The 15546-nt window shown below is 51.4% G+C and overlaps 6 protein-coding genes across 6 annotated transcripts; 2 read left to right on the forward strand and 4 right to left on the reverse strand.

The window, feature by feature from the left end:
• Positions 1–96: 96 nt before the first annotated feature.
• Positions 97–3210, forward strand: STEHIDRAFT_68024 (uncharacterized protein; the record flags this gene model as incomplete). The annotated part of the gene is made up of 7 exons (XM_007309965.1): positions 97–258; positions 331–890; positions 1180–1468; positions 1552–1837; positions 2024–2371; positions 2441–2737; positions 2870–3210. The coding sequence occupies 7 exons, from the start codon at positions 97–99 to the stop codon at positions 3208–3210; spliced, it is 2283 nt and encodes a 760-aa protein (XP_007310027.1).
• A 754-nt stretch (positions 3211–3964) lies between these two features.
• STEHIDRAFT_105192 (uncharacterized protein) lies at positions 3965–6762 on the forward strand. Its single transcript, XM_007310198.1, has 4 exons — positions 3965–4099; positions 4168–5255; positions 5320–5358; positions 5423–6762. The coding sequence occupies exons 2-4, from the start codon at positions 4186–4188 to the stop codon at positions 6678–6680; spliced, it is 2367 nt and encodes a 788-aa protein (XP_007310260.1). The 5' UTR covers positions 3965–4099; positions 4168–4185; the 3' UTR covers positions 6681–6762.
• A 904-nt stretch (positions 6763–7666) lies between these two features.
• Positions 7667–8715, reverse strand: STEHIDRAFT_115643 (uncharacterized protein; the record flags this gene model as incomplete). The annotated part of the gene is made up of 6 exons (XM_007310199.1): positions 7667–7808; positions 7880–8073; positions 8099–8273; positions 8344–8408; positions 8463–8505; positions 8567–8715. The coding sequence occupies 6 exons, from the start codon at positions 8713–8715 to the stop codon at positions 7667–7669; spliced, it is 768 nt and encodes a 255-aa protein (XP_007310261.1).
• A 1290-nt stretch (positions 8716–10005) lies between these two features.
• On the reverse strand, positions 10006–10893 carry STEHIDRAFT_125786 (uncharacterized protein). Its single transcript, XM_007310200.1, has 3 exons — positions 10711–10893; positions 10313–10499; positions 10006–10243 (listed from the first exon to the last, which is right to left on the reverse strand). The coding sequence occupies exons 1-3, from the start codon at positions 10763–10765 to the stop codon at positions 10039–10041; spliced, it is 447 nt and encodes a 148-aa protein (XP_007310262.1). The 5' UTR covers positions 10766–10893; the 3' UTR covers positions 10006–10038.
• Positions 10894–11061: 168 nt separating this feature from the next.
• STEHIDRAFT_105193 (T-complex protein 1) lies at positions 11062–13327 on the reverse strand. The gene is made up of 8 exons (XM_007310201.1): positions 13251–13327; positions 13107–13197; positions 12917–13053; positions 12714–12858; positions 12406–12660; positions 12198–12346; positions 11493–12140; positions 11062–11434 (listed from the first exon to the last, which is right to left on the reverse strand). The coding sequence occupies exons 1-8, from the start codon at positions 13305–13307 to the stop codon at positions 11243–11245; spliced, it is 1674 nt and encodes a 557-aa protein (XP_007310263.1). The 5' UTR covers positions 13308–13327; the 3' UTR covers positions 11062–11242.
• A 367-nt stretch (positions 13328–13694) lies between these two features.
• STEHIDRAFT_162565 (uncharacterized protein) lies at positions 13695–14908 on the reverse strand (the record flags this gene model as incomplete). Its single annotated transcript, XM_007310202.1, has 2 exons — positions 13695–13772; positions 13853–14908. 2 exons carry the CDS (start codon positions 14906–14908, stop codon positions 13695–13697), a joined length of 1134 nt encoding a protein of 377 aa, XP_007310264.1.
• Between the last annotated feature and the right edge of the window lie 638 nt (positions 14909–15546).

Consider the following 15546-nt stretch of genomic DNA (forward strand, 5'->3'; position numbering starts at 1 on the left):
TGCCGAATGCGGAGATGGAACGTCAAGAGGTCCTCGAAGAAAGTTGTTCGCTCACGCTCCTTCTTCCTGACCATCACCACGACTCTTCGCCTCGACATGGCCAGAGGTTACTTTGACACCGTTCTGCGCAACAGTTCCCCTCCTGCCGTCAGGAAGGAGGTCCCTCTAATAGGTCCCGCATTACAGCATCTTCCATACGACCTCCTGCTGAACATCATCACACATTTGGATAATCGAGACATTAGTCCTATAGTACTGGTGTGTGCTCTATCTTCTCATTAAGTAGGTTAGTCCCGACTGACTTGTATGCTTCCGTCACGAAATGTTTAGACATGTAAAACACTGCACGCTTTCGTCATGACGCGGCCAGTGTATCGACATCTCGCAGCAGGACTTCTGCGCCGCTGTAGAGCTTTACCTCTCGCCGGCTTCCAACGACTCGGAGATCTCTCAACGGACCAACTAATACATCTCGTCAATAAAGCCGCACGACTAGAACGAGGCTGGCTGACCCGCACACCACGACCCGCTCGATCATCCCTCTATTCGCCCTTACTCAACTCTCCTTCCTCCTCTCCTTCTAAAGGCAAGGGCAAAGCAAAAGCCAACTCCGCCGATGATTCAGACATTCGATTAGATGATGACGGCAACCGAGATTGGTACAAGATCGTGAGCACACCGCCGGACGAAGAGGTAGACTGGCTTTCGCCCATTACGGCATGCTATACGCTTTGCGCCACAAAGAGTGGGAAGGTTGTGTGTTGGGATGTGCAGAAGGATGAGGGGTTGGCGCAGTGGAACCCTGGAGAAAGATGGGAGCTGTGGAAGTGTAGGGTTGAGTTTGATGAGCGGTCCGTGTTCTTCACGATGGCCAGGGTGCTCGGCGGAACGTGAGTGCCACAGTGATTTTGTCTACTTCCTTTTCTACTTTGTTTCGCGGATATGGCAAGTCTTGGTGTGCGAACTATATCCTTGCCGCGTCTGCGTATTTGCCTTTACACTTAACACTTGCGAAGCAAGATGTGTGGCGTAACATTGCGTTGGAACCTATATCATCTCGTCGAGATTGAGTTCACATCTGCCAGATTCGGAGCGTTACTTTTGATGGTGCCCACTGCCTAATATTTATAGACCAATCACCTTCTTATAACCATTCGCTGATATATATTGTCTTGAAAGCAGTTACGACGACAAACTCATGGAATTTGCGCTCATGCAAATAAAATTCCCCGACCCCAACCTCGAGAGCTTACCATCAACAAGATCAAACCCACGAGAAGCCCCCGCTTTCTTTCCGTTGAAAACATTCAAAATGACGGGTCTCGTGATGAACGTCTTCCTCCTCGACCCCGTCGCGCGATTGCTCTCAGGCTTCATCTGGATCGTCAGCTCCAGTACGATTGGGCTTTTCGTCCTTCCAGATTGGAACCGTGATGAGTATGTTTTCGTGGACACGAAGATACCCTGCGTGAGTCAAACCACGATCTACCTCACATCGACGTCCAGTCTGACATTCTGCCTGCATATTAAATTAATTACCTTCCGACTTAGGTTTCATCGCATAATTGGTCGTGCATACTACGAAATAATGAGATCGTGATACACTCCGAAGAGGCAGACAGAGCCGTCCAACATTTCTACCCCCTCTCCTTACTTCGCCAACACATCACCCCTCTTTCCCCCCTCAGTGGCAATGCACCATTCGTCACTGGCATTCTCCGGTCACCCCATATCGTCTCACGACCGTTCGAATTTCCACTATTACCTCCGGAATCATACAAGCCTCCCTTTCCAGACGAAGAGGAAGAAGCGAACGATGCTGGACAGGGTCAGCAGGGTCAACCACAAATACAGAACCAGAACGGTGCACTTGTCGTGCAGACTACTTTCCAACAGCAGCAACCCCAAAACCCACAACTCACAGCAGGAGCCTCGACCTCTGCCGTCGCCACATCCGCTGCCTCTTCCTCCTCCAGTAACTACGCCACCGACGGAGAAGACGACTCTGATCACAATCATCCAGCAGACCAAGCCCTCGCTCGCCACATCTCCCGCAGTCCCCTCCCCAATCCCTTCACCTTCCCGACATGGTATCCCGAGTCTGCGCATTTTGTGCGACAGTGGTGGCCAACGCTGGCGGGGGTTCCGAGCTTGAGCTGTACGGTCGTGCTTTTGGCTCATCATCAGAGGAGAACGCATAGGACGAAGTATGTTCTTAGTCAGCACTATTTCCAGGTACCAGTCTCCGAGGTCGAAATGGAGACTACGACGGGGGAGACACAGGCTGCGGGGACGAATGGGGCCGGGGCAGGCCAGGTCGCCATCGTCAATGGCCATGGTCATATCCAAGCCGCGAACGGCCACTCGAACGGTACGACACACGCGCACACACTTTCGAACGGTGCTGGTCCCAGCGGGAGCGCACGCGGAAACGCGAAAGCAAACTCAAACGGGCATCGTAGTCCGGAAGATGCGCTGATGAAGATGTGGTACGTCAGTGCGCCGTTCGAAATCGTGTGCGTTATGGATGTTGTGAGCGATGAAGGGGATGGAGACCCACCTGGAGAGGCGGTGGAACATCCCAGACCGTTATTGGCGGTCGATTTTGGGCATGCAGTCTGGATTGAGTATTATAAGCCTGCGATTGCGGGCAGTGGGGGTACGGAACATGGGGTCAATGGGGCCGGAGGGTCGAGTGATGACGGCGAGGGCGAGGGCGAGGAGGAGAGGGAGTATAGTGGGCGTGGGCGTGGGCGCGGACATGCTGAGGATGACGACGAGATGGAGCGCGAGGATGGCTCTGAGCATAGCTCCGACTATTACGGAAACCACGATGGCTCGAGCGATTCAGACGATGAACCCCCTCAAGATCAACAAGATGAGGACCAAAACGGCCACCCGGCCGCACACTCCGAAGCTGCCCTCCATCGCGGCGAACTCAAACGTCTGCGTTTCGTTTCATTCCCGTCTATCTCCTTCGAAGAAGACGGTCGGGTCGTGAGGAGCGGGATTGGGGGCTCTATGGACGAGGGCAGCGATGACGGTGACGACGATGATGATATGTGGCCGATGGAAGGATCGGTGAAGACATTAGAGATTCCGGAGGAGTTGGACCTGGACCAGGTGGAGACGTTGAATATCGATCAGAGTCAGGGGGCGGTGATCATGAGCGTGAAGGAGGGGAGGATATTTATTTTATGTTACGAGTGAGTGGGGATCTGAGCGGATGGGTGAGTAGCTAACTCGGAGGATAGAGGACGAGTGGGTGGATGGATACTTTTGGTAGGGTTTATGGTTATGGTTATTGGGATTTTGTATGTTCTGTGTTTTTGTTTTGTGCTATCGCTGACTCTGACTGTCATTCCGGATCTTTGATCTCTGGGATTGTGGATCATGGGTATGGCGCTCTGTAATTTAAATAAGACTCCCAATGTGATGTTTAGATTCCAACCATGTATACAAGCGAGCGGGCTCGAAAGACCTACTATATATGCATATCTTACGCGTTTACCTATCTGAATCTCTAGCATGACCATGGAATAAGACTTGCCATCGCCATAACCGTTTCTTCCCGTGTAGTAGTAGAGTACTGTGTATCCAAAGGGCCACATTCCAGTCAAAGTCAACGGCGAGCTTGGGCCACACGGAGTTTGCCGCGGCCAGAAGCCTCGCGTGCGACTAAACTCGCCATCGTTGTCTGTTCTTGCTCACGATCTCCGGCTTCACCACACTGGCATATGTTTTTCTTGGGAAAAAACTCTCTGGGGGCTCGCTCTGTGAGAGTTCCCTCTGTCGTATTGTTCTTGAGAAAAAAGGCCCACATACTCTTTGCAGTACCGGATATGAATCGCGCTGAAGCGGCTGAATGACAATTCAAGCGATTGTCCTCAGCACCCTCGCCGTCACTTAGGTTTCTGCTGTCTTCGTTTGCTTCGAGATCATATCTTACCCCAATTGCGAGCTCGAGAGGGGTAACAAATTTCTCGATCTTACGGAACCGTAATCCTTGTGCCTGGCTTCCGTACTATAAGACCGAAGTTCTCGAAGATGTGCACATTCTTAGGCGTCCGCGAAAGATCAACAGGTCGTCTTCTTACAGGTGAGTATAGCATACTTTGTGTGTAGACGTTCTTCTGCTCGGATACTGACGAGGTACATGATTCACAGGCTCAGCCATCTGTCAACATGACTGGTTCCGGTTTTCTTTTGCCTCTTTCGGCGACTCTATTATCTACCCTCATTCCTGCGCTCTCGCTATCACTGAGCCCACGGTCACTTTCAACCACACAACCATCTGTGACGTACGATCTTGGCTCCAATTTCTCCCTCATATGGAACGCAGACGCATCTCAAATTTCCATCCAATCCGGAGAAACGCAGGATATTATCTGGGCCACTGTTCCTGGCACTTCCTTCGTCAGCGCAAGTGCGGGGAACGACTCTGTTGAGGCAGCCAACGGTAACTTCAAGATTACCCAGGTTGATCAGGACTCCTGCCTGGACCAGAGCGTCGCCTCAGTGGCCCAATCTTCGGACGGTGGCGTCATCGTTGGCGGAGAGTTGTCCACCTGCATCGGCGTCGGCACATTATCCGGCGGGGAGACCTCTGCTCGGTATACCCTACAATTCTCGATACCCCAGGGCTTCACCGACCGCGTAGCCTTCTCTCTCGATGTCACAGGCTCGACCAACCACTCCTTCCCGCTGAAGAAGGCCTTCCTATCTTACCAATCTGATGCGTCTGAAGACTTCTACGGATTCGGGGCTCAACCATCGTTTGCTTCGCTGAAAGGCCAATCTATCCCTATATTTTCTCGGGAACAAGGCGCGGGACGCGGCGACGAGCCTTTGACGACGCTCGCGAATCTGAATTCATTCTTCTCCGGTGGGGATAAATTCACAACATATACCGCTATTCCACAGTACATCACCACCGATGGCCACGTCTTCTACCTCACCGAGCAGTACACGGCCTATACGAACTTCGATCTCACACAGCCCGATGTCGTGACGGTTCGATACGACGGCCTCAGCGTTGAAGGTCATGTGGCGAAGGTGTCTCCCGGGAAGAACAGCGTGCTGCTAGACGCGGTCGAGTTATTGACGGAGTATACGGGGAGAATGCCGGTGTTGCCGACATGGGTCGATAAGGGCGCGGTATTGGGCATTCAGGGCGGGCAGGATAAGGTTGACGGTATCATCATCGAGGCGCTCAACTCCAGTACCCCGATTGCTGCGGTTTGGCTCCAGGACTGGTATGGTTTACTTTGCGACCACCGTATGTCTCTCTCGTACTCACGTAGCTTTCATATTCCACAGGGTAGGGACGCATAGTCAAACCGGACCCTACGTCAAAATGTGAGCAATCGAAAATCTCCCTTGAGTTATACCTGGATTATTGATATATTCTCGCCTTCTACAGCTCGCGCCTCTGGTGGAATTGGGAGAACGACGAAGTACTTTATCCCAACTGGACCTCGTTCGTTCAAAACCTCCGCGACACATACGATATTCGCACTCTCTCCTACGTGAACACCTTCCTCGCGAACGTCAGCACGAAATCTTCAGGCTTCAAGCGCAACCTTTACGACGAAGCTACATCCCAACACTTCCTTGTCCAGAACACCACCATCAATTCTACGGCTATCATCTCGAGTGGTCCAGGTTTAGACGCCGGAATCGTTGACCTGACGAACGGCGACACGACTACATGGTTCGCAGACGTCCTGGCGAACCAGGTCTGGAACTCCAATATCTCCGGATTCATGACGGACTTCGGAGAGTATACGCCCGTATCAAGCGATGTTGCGCTGGCGAGCGGGGAGGATGCTTTCACGTACCATAGCCGGTACCCGCTTCAATGGGCGCAGTTGAACCGTCAAATCGTCGAGGATCTGGACAAGACTTCCGAAGCCGTTCTGTTCCATCGATCTGCGTCGTTCCTGGCGAATCGGTACATAAACCTCTTCTGGGCGGGTGACCAGAACGTGAACTGGGATAGGAACGACGGGATGAAGTCCGTCGTTCCTATAATGGTTCATATGGGCTTTTCAGGTTACTCTCAGTCGCACTCGGATGTCGGAGGCTATACGACCATTCTATCCACCGTCGGCAATGTTACGCGTTCTCAAGAACTTCTGGGACGTTGGGGCGAACTCGCAGCGGTTTCGAGCGCCGTCTTCCGTTCGCACGAGGGCAATATCCCAAGCGTCAACGCCCAATTCTACAGCACAAGTGCGACGTATGCATACTACGCCTACAACGCCCGTCTTTTTGCCGCCCTCGCCACATATCGCCGTCATGTCCTCGACAACGAATCGACACTTCGCGGGTGGCCTCTTCTCCGTTCACCCGTTATCTACCACACTGCCGACACCGCCGCCCGTGAGATCTCCTATGAATCGTTCTATCTCGGCTCAGAGCTCTACGTCGCTCCCGTATACGACTCCCAGACGTTCACGGTCGCCGTCTACCTGCCTGGAGATACGGCTGACGGGGAGGGTAGGACGTACACGCATGTTTGGAGCAACGTTACGTATGGAGGAGGGCAGACCGTCGAGGTGGACGCACCGTATGGTCAACCGGCGATTTTTGTCGTGAATAATTCGACAGCGGTTGGGATTGATGAATTATCGGAGTTCGTGAAGAAGGAAAGCGGGACAGTATTGTCGGTTGAATGATCTGAGGGTAGGCTCTAATGGATGTTTCATCCTTGTGACGCTTCGTAATAATTTCGCTAGTGTAGGGCATAGATATTTCTGCAATATACCCACATCTGAGTATATCACGGCCCACGGTCTGTTTGCCGCTTGTATTGAGGACTTCATTGTAGTAAACTCATGGCTATATGGGCATGTGCACTGTGCCGCTCGCTTCACTCGACCGCCACGCGGCATTTCGTCTACACATTTCAAACTCAGCCCTCGGAGGCTCTACGGAAGCTATATTTCCGAGTTCTCCGAGTCACATGATCTTCGTAAGTTGATCCTTCTTCTTTGGAAACTATTGTTGTATAAATACATACCGCGGAAGACATCGTCGCGGATGTTTTGAGTTCATGTTCAATGGTGATTTTCATTGACATGCTACCACCATAGTATTTGGGAATGACATCAGCCGGCTGATCTCATCCTGCGCCCAGACTCTCAGCCCAGCGGGCGAAAACCGTCGGGGTGTGCTCCATCAGCACCAAATGGATTGGTGCAAAAGTTGGGGATCAGGCAAGAGATCCCACCGGGCATGGGACCAGGAGAAATGTTGTGGCCCCCCACCTACGACGACACCGAATTGTCAGGAGCCAATGTGAGCAGTAAGTCAACTAGTTGATTTACAAAGGAGTGATTATTCTATACACTGATCAAAAGGTAGTCGTAATCGTACAAATACACTGAAATTTCACTGTTTCATAGGAGTGTATGAATGTTAACGAATCATGGGAAGATACAAACATTTCGTCTATGCGACAAATACCAATTCCACGACAAAAAATCAAGAGGGCTTGGTAATCTAGTATTGCAGTCAATATCCACTGATGCAAGTCAGAGACGGTTCTGGGGCGTATAAGCCAGAACCACAGCCACCCTTGAGGCAAGGCTGACAGCGGTACCAACAAACCAATAGAGGAGGCACACAGTTAGTATCGCCTTCGTCGATACATCGCTGCTGCTCAGGACCCGTCCGAGGATGGCATTGCGCCTCCGATGCCAGCGTGAACGGCTGCACCAGCGGGCATGGGGATATGTGCGTCATCAGATTCAACGGTGGGAGGAGGAGGCTGATCGACAATGCGCTGCGGTTCAGCGGTCGGGCTGGCGGCGGGCAGAACGCATGGTGGCCGTCACTCGTTGGACTAGTATGTACCGTTGCTTAGAAAACTCACCTAGTAGAGCCCGAAGAAGATACAGTTCCTTCAATCCCAGTTTGCATGTCTTTGTCCGCAGGTGCAATAACATGCACACCATCGGGCTCGATGGTTGTGGGGTCGAGCTGAGCGGCATCATGCTGGAGTTCCTCGAGGGCATGATTGTCTTCGCCGGCTGAGATGATAGGATGGCTCAGGGATATGACAGTAGCCTACACTCGAAATCTATGAACATACCGGTGCGATGCATTGGAAGCACAGACTATGGAGGACTGGGGTAAGAATCTTGCAATTGACTACAGACGTTGTAATCATTACCTCTGAGAAGTTAGCAAAGAGGCCCCTGATATTGCGACCTATGTGCTTCACAACATCAGCGACATTGGGATAAGCACCTGCGACGACACCACGACTGTCGAAATTGGCATATCATTTGTCAGTGCAGTTCCGTCGAGATCGTGGGGGGATGAGGGGAAACTTACATAGCGGAAAATGCGCTCTGCATCTCGCGATGGATAGTGCCGTTGCGAGTAAATGGGGATGACAGCTTATGGGGGAAATGATCAAGTACAAATATCTGATACCGTAGCAGATAACTTACAACGACGAAGCGGTCTGAGGCGACTGTGGTGACATTGGTCCAACTAATGCAAGTAGGTAAGTACTTAAAAAGAGAATTACCGAGAAGAGGATTCAACTACGTACCGAATGGGTAAAGTTCGTGAGAAGTAATTTCGGAACTCCTCGTTGTCCTTGAGTTTGAAGACAGTATACGCACAAGCACCGATAGTAATAGCAGAGGCCACAAACCCGATATAGGCGTTGACGGTCTGGAAAATGGACTGAGATGACATCGAGTAGTATCGAAAGTAGGATGGATATAGTGAGGGGAATATGTATGTAAGGGGTAAAAACGATGGGAAACAAAAGAGGGGGGGAATGTTTGCACCATGTTTGCACCATGTTTGCAGCATCGTGCCAGGCTTCGGAGGTGGCACAGCAACAGGTTTCGGAGTGTGGCGCAGCAAAGTTCCCAATATGGGACTTGACCTCGGCTATATCCTCGGAAGGCCTCGATTTTTGTGTCTCTGGTGCCCTCTGACTTCTCGCGACCCTTGCAACAAGACATGGTCACATCGAGTAGTCTTCAATGGGAGCCCAGATCTCTACTGGCAGTAACATAGAGGGTCGACAAAACCGCCACAGCCTTCGACGTCTATCGTCGATCTCCCAGCAGGGTGCGTAGGACTGACATATATCTCCCGAGCGATATGTCAGTCATAACAGAAGACGATCACATACGATCGTACTCAGGTGACACTATGGTCGCCGGCGGAGCCGGAAGCTCATGTCTCTGCACGACGTCTGACTCGTAGGCGACCACAGGTTACAAAGACATAACGCACCAGTCACTGCTGTCGGGTATGTGTCCAAGATTTATATCTATGTTGAAGCCTGCCATCCTGATCATCTTCAATGCTCTCACCTCCATCAGTTGCAGCGCTCTTTGAGGGCCCTCTGGTGGATTCATTACGATGACCACGTGATATGAACTAGTCATGAGCTACACCCCCACCAACCCTCGGCAAGTGTTGTTCATGGGCGTGGTCATGGACTGAGAAAAAGCCCTGAGTTTGTATTCCGGTAGCAAGGGGATGATGTGGCTCAGATGATATGAAGGTGAAGAGTTGAGCGTGGATATCGACGAAGGGCCAATGCCATGGACGGCGGAGGCTCGATGAGTAGCGGGTCAGGGAAAGAGGGAGAGAAGGGGAGAGGAAAATATCAGTTCTGGTCCTTCTTTAGACAAGGCGAGAGACTGACTCCATTACAGGACCATGCTGGGAACAAGGAGCAAGAGACGTGGTGCATCCATCGATCAAGGGGAAAGACGCGGATATCAGATCACTGCGTCGAGACTCTTTTGGCCCTCATACGATGGAGGTCTGAGGCGGGAGAAGCACTGCTCATGGAGTATTTCAGCGCCAGGATTATCATTCAACGAAGCGAGACGCTGTTATATCGTAAGTCGTCAATATCGGATGTCTATTCCTAGATGCTCGACCGTCGTTTCAATATGCACTGATACATTCACGAGGAAGTACAGGGTCAATGCAACCCTACATCATGTCTAGCCCGAAAAATATTGCGAGAGTTCATCCCACTACCAAGCATGCTTAAAGGCGCTCCCTTGAAGGGAGATGGAAGAGGAGAGTGGTGCTGAGTGGTGATTTTGCAGCACCACAGCGCCTTTCGTTGATACTTGAGGACTGTCGCTCCACGCTGGGATTCTCTTGCGGAGAAGCGCGATTCCCGTCTTGGGGTCGAGCATACTTCACTTCAAGAGCGTCTTCATTGACGACGCAAGGAGCATTTCCGTTCCTGAACAGAGGTACATAAAATTGTTCGTCGCCGTTCAGCGTGCTGCGTGGCACCTATATGTATACTTACTTGCGGGAATGACGTCCACTAGTTAGTGTAGCACTACAGCCGAGAAGTCCCAAGGAGGTTAGATTGCCACGGGCAAGGCAAGAGCCATGATTAGACTCGGATTCGTAAGAATATGCCCTGCTTTCCTTTTCCAGACACGGCGGGAAACCAGCGGCCAAGTCAAGGACAACGACCATTGGTTGTGAGACTGCGGGTATAACGCAATGCAAAACCCAGAATTAGTACATGAGACGATGATTGTGCTAAGTGGAGATCCACGCTGCACATGCGATATAGCTTCGGCGTTCGTTGCATTCTGCGTATTATACGCAACGCGTGAAGACAACGAGAGTGAGTAGGTCACTCTGATCACGGTCGGAAGCTTCACGATGGGCGAGCTTAGGAGAAGCGACACGTACATAATAGCAACCAACTTTGGCGCGATGTTTCTCGCCGTCCAACGTAGTCCTCCATGGAGGTATGCCAATATAGCTTGAACTCTATCGGACCCTCCTGCGAAGATTGTGCGCGTTGGTCTCACGCTTGTATGCTTCTAGACGCTGTATATTTGTGAGAGCATTAGAGTAGATCCAGAACATCGACTAACGGCCAGATATAGAACAAACGAGGACTGCAGGAGGTGATTGAATGTGCAGATGTACAGCCAAGCTGGTTGGGAAAAGGGGCAAACCCGGGAACTTTGCTGTCTGGACCGCCATTTCGGTCGGAGATTCAATGTTGATCTGTGGCACTCGGGTAATTTTGACTGTCATGAGCCACAGTAGCACCTGCTCAAGGTCTAGGTAGGTAGTCGACTTGAGACCTAACTTACAGTAATAAGCAACGAGTTGCGGAATCTAAACTTCAAGCTTCACCAGCACGGCTGCATTACTACTAGAATACAATGCCAGAATTCTAATCTTCACTTCATCCGAGCACCCTCAAAGGGCTCTAGTCGTCATGATCCCAGCTACCCGCCTGCTGAGGAATTTTTGGTCCGCCCGCTGGTCTGCTCATGATGATGCTATCAACGCTGAGTACCGAGATCGCAGCCTCAGTGGCCAGCTTGATCGCCCAGTACTTTGCGGCGAGCGAGTCCAGGTGCTTGTACTCCACTGCCGAGAGCGTCCCGTCCGTCTCATGCTAGAAGGAGAAAAATGAGTAAAATATTCAGACACACCATCCCATCGCATGAACGTACCTCAACATCGACACCGTACACTTCTCCGCCCTCTTTCTCGTGCTTGGCCCATAACCGCGCGACAACCTCGTTACCCTCCGCACCTCCCCGTGCATTTTCTGCCAACGTCCTCGGGATGACCTCCAGAGCAGACGCGAACCTCCTCACAGCATGCTGCGCAAGCCCCTTCAACCCAGCCCCATAAGTGTCCACACGCTTTGCCAGCTCGAGCTCCGTAGCGCCAGCCCCGGGTACCAACCTTCCGTCCTTCAACAAAGCCTTGATCACACCAACACCATCATCGACCGCACGCTCCAAATCGTCTAGGTGGTTCTGTGTGGCGCCACGAAGCACGATAGTCGCAGTCTTCGTCTTGACCTCGCCACCAGACAAAGGCGTGCTGTCGTCTTGGCGGAGCACAGTGACGCGATCACCGCCGACTTCGAGAGTCTCGCAGACATCGACGAAACCAGCCTCTTCGGGCGTGGGTGCACCGAGGCGCGCGAGGGGAGTGGCGGATACGACACGGCAAAGACGACGAAGTTCAAATTTGGAGAGGACTTTGAGGACGAGGATGTGGTGTCGGTTGAGATAGTGGAGGGCGAGTTCGCCGATGTTAGTGCCTGCGATGATGACCTTGACGCCGGATGCTGCGATCTCGGCAAAGATCTGAAAAAATGGCATATTAGGTGGAAGAAAAAGGGAACGGGTAGATGTGTGACGAACCTTCTCCATATGCTTCTCCTCTCCGCGAGTGAAGTTAAGCATGTCTTCGGCGTTTTTGATGAGAACGGTACCCTTTGTCTCTGTTTGTGCGATATCGATGGGGTTGGTGAATACAGCGACCTTGCCTTTCGTGATCTGCTTCACATCGCCTGACATAATCATAATCATAAGGATTATGAACAAAAGCAAAGAGCAAAACAGCGCGTACCTTCTGGTTCTCTGCCAAACACCATACCTTGCACAACCCTGCTCGCGGCCAAACTGCCGCCCATGATCTTCACGACCCGAACGTTGTCCACATTGAACATTTGTGGGTTTGACGGCATGACAAGAAGAGACGCTTCGGCCACGAGCGACGCGAGGGAATCCTCGAATCCGTATTGTTTTGCTGCGATGGCGGGCTTGATGGCTTGGGTAAGGGATGCATGGGTCATAGGGCTCGGAAGCTCGCTACATGATAGGTCTGCATCGTCTGAGTATGGGCGGTGTCAATTGAGGCATATAGATTAAACGTACTGTTAAGCTCCGAGAGTGCCTTATCAGAGGCCAACTGGTATCCCTTCATCACTTCACTTGGGTGAAGGCCCATGATCAGGAGGTTCTCCGCCTTTTTCAGCAGCTCTCCGGCAAGGATTAGCACCATGTTTGTCGCATCACCCATCTACATCCATCCGTTGATTTAGCACCTGGAATAATGATACAGCCAAGTGAATGCGCACCTCTTCCTCCTGTGCCTGTGATGCCATGACGAGCAGTTTTGCAGCCGGATGGACGACTTCAATTTCCCGAATGATAGTTGCAGCATCTGAAGTCACAAAAAGTCGTCCGAGATGGTTGATCACGAGCTTATTCCGTCCTATTGAATCATAAGAATACCAATGACACAGTGTAATAAGATCTCCAACACACCATTTGGGCCGAAACTTGTCCGTACGAGATCGGAAAGCTCAGAGACGGCTTGGATATTACGAAGGACGGCGTCCTCAAGACCTGACATTTGCTGAATGCATCGTCATGCTCTATTACTGACTGATAGGAATCGTATCTGCACACCTTGTATCCATCTTTGAAGAGCTGGATATTGTTTGCTTTTGGGACTTTGAGAGACATGGCTGTAGAGAACGAGTGGGGAAGAATGTGGCGGACGCGTCGAAGTCGCGATTTCGGATTTGCGTGGACGTGCGTTGATTACGTACGTATACGGTGAAGGTGCCACTGTGGCGACTCTTTCTACGACAAGTACTTACTCTTTTATTCGGAAGCACTATCAACTAGGCATGAAATTGAAAGGGGGAAGAGAATCGATTGTGCACGTATGTAGTGCAAACTCTATACATTATGACCGAGAATAATTCAAGTAAGCTTTTGCGACGCCACCCGCGTTCAACATTCCGTGCATAGATTCGTATTATCTCGACCCTTTGAAGGAGAAGGAGGTCACAAACATGAACCCATGCAGCCATGATAACAATTAAGAGCATTCACATAAGAAGTGAGTTAGCACCTCTTCATCTGGTAAAGGTTGTCCACAGTACGAAGGCGGGGGAACCTGTCGACGGGGACAGGGTAGTCGGACTAGAGAACACATATGGCAAAGGATCCGCTATCAGCATCTCATTTACGATGAAACTTGTGTCAAATGATAAAGCACTCACCATTAAATGTATCCGTGGGTCCACATTGAAAGCAATCTTCCTTCCTGCGCACAACTTCTCAAAGTCCCTGAACACTTCCCTGTATGGCCCCTTCGGACCATAATTCATCGTAAACATCTCCAGTTTCGGGCAGAGTAGAAGCACCGCATGGGCAAGCAGAAGCGCTCTAGCCTTCTTCACCTCGGGACGGCCAGACCTGTGGTACCTATAATGCTTCAACGTCGGCGGCAGGGCGCGAATCGTCCAGTGCCCAGCAAGACAGTCCCTGAGAACCAACTCCTCCAAGTTGTTGAAGGCATCAAGAACGTGCCACGATAGACCGTCCTGAGGGGGGTGCGAGAGCCGCAAGGAAAGCAGGAAGGGGGCGAATGGTTTGTAGTCCCACTGACTATCATCGAATACCATGGGCATAGAAGCTTCGAGGATACGCAACGACGGTTGGAAATTCGTCTCACTTTCGTTGGGCGGAGGAACCAGCCAGTCCAGCACATAGCGGTCTGGGTCTGAATGAAGTGAGAGCTCGTATAACGAAAACGGAGGTCGTTCGGGAAGAACTTCAGCAGGGTTGGTCATCTCCATTCCGTAGGGATTCCGGTAACTGAAATGACGAATTGTCGGCCAGATGAAAAACAGCTGCGCGAGCGCCTTCGTGATATCGCACCGAAAGATGACGTCCAGAGACCGAACTTTGACTGGCAGTGCGGACAGACGAGCGACCTCATCTTCCTCGAAACTGGGTGTATCGATGTTGAGGCCGAGGTGATAGAGGTAGGGACAATGGGAAAGCATCTGTTCCAAAGTCGTCACGGATAAGGTGAGTACTTTAGGCTTGGGCTTTGTGTCTGAAGGTGAGATGGCAACGGATAAATCGAGAGAGAGAATGCGATTTCCAATGTTGAGCTGCTGTGTCAAGAACCTATCGAGGTCAAGAATGGACTTCTGGGAGAAGACGTTAATTCGCGTGGTGATGCGGTGAAAAAGGATCCTCTGTGCGGCCGGTGTCCAATCCTTGCAGACTAGGGCGCACGAGCGAAGGGTTCGAACATTCGTGCTCATAATATGTTGGTCAGGTTCGCAGAGGACGAACTCGAGGATGTTTGTGATCAGTTCGGGAGCAAGGAAACGACGCGACTGTAACACACATTTTCTTAGTTTACTTTTTCGCGTACTTACTTGTTCCATAGCGCCACGTCCGGGGTCGGAGTGGCGCGCCACGTACAGTCTCAAGCCGCGTTTCGGCATCATCCGTATACACGTGTATAGTCGGAGTTGTAATCGTAGCCGACCTGTATTTAGTGTCGCTTCGCCCTCTTCGGAGGGCGCATCTTACTTGAATTCAACGTTTCTTTTCTCTTCTTCTCTTTCTCTCTGTCCGCGCGCGGTACGCCTCCCACGAGACGTATCGCTCAAGGATAAGGCTCGTGAACTCTCTTCTTTTCCTCTTCAACTCTCTCTCGACGATCCGGGCCGCCGGATCATCTCGGATTCGTTTCCGTTCTCTCCCGCGACGCTGCCACGTCGTGTTCGTTCCCACTTCTCTCTTCGTTCTCTCTTACTCTCTCTTTCTCTACGTTCGTCTGCCCGTCTCGCTCAGAGGCGCCCTCGTCGAGCGGGCAGTCTTTGAATTCTTATTCTAGCAATCTATCTCTCTCTCCTTCTCTTACTCGTAATACTACGTGCGTGACAGTCGTTCC

The sequence above is a fragment of the Stereum hirsutum genome, assembly GCF_000264905.1.
Source record: "Stereum hirsutum FP-91666 SS1 unplaced genomic scaffold STEHIscaffold_19, whole genome shotgun sequence".
Classification (NCBI taxonomy): Eukaryota; Fungi; Basidiomycota; class Agaricomycetes; order Russulales; family Stereaceae; genus Stereum; species Stereum hirsutum.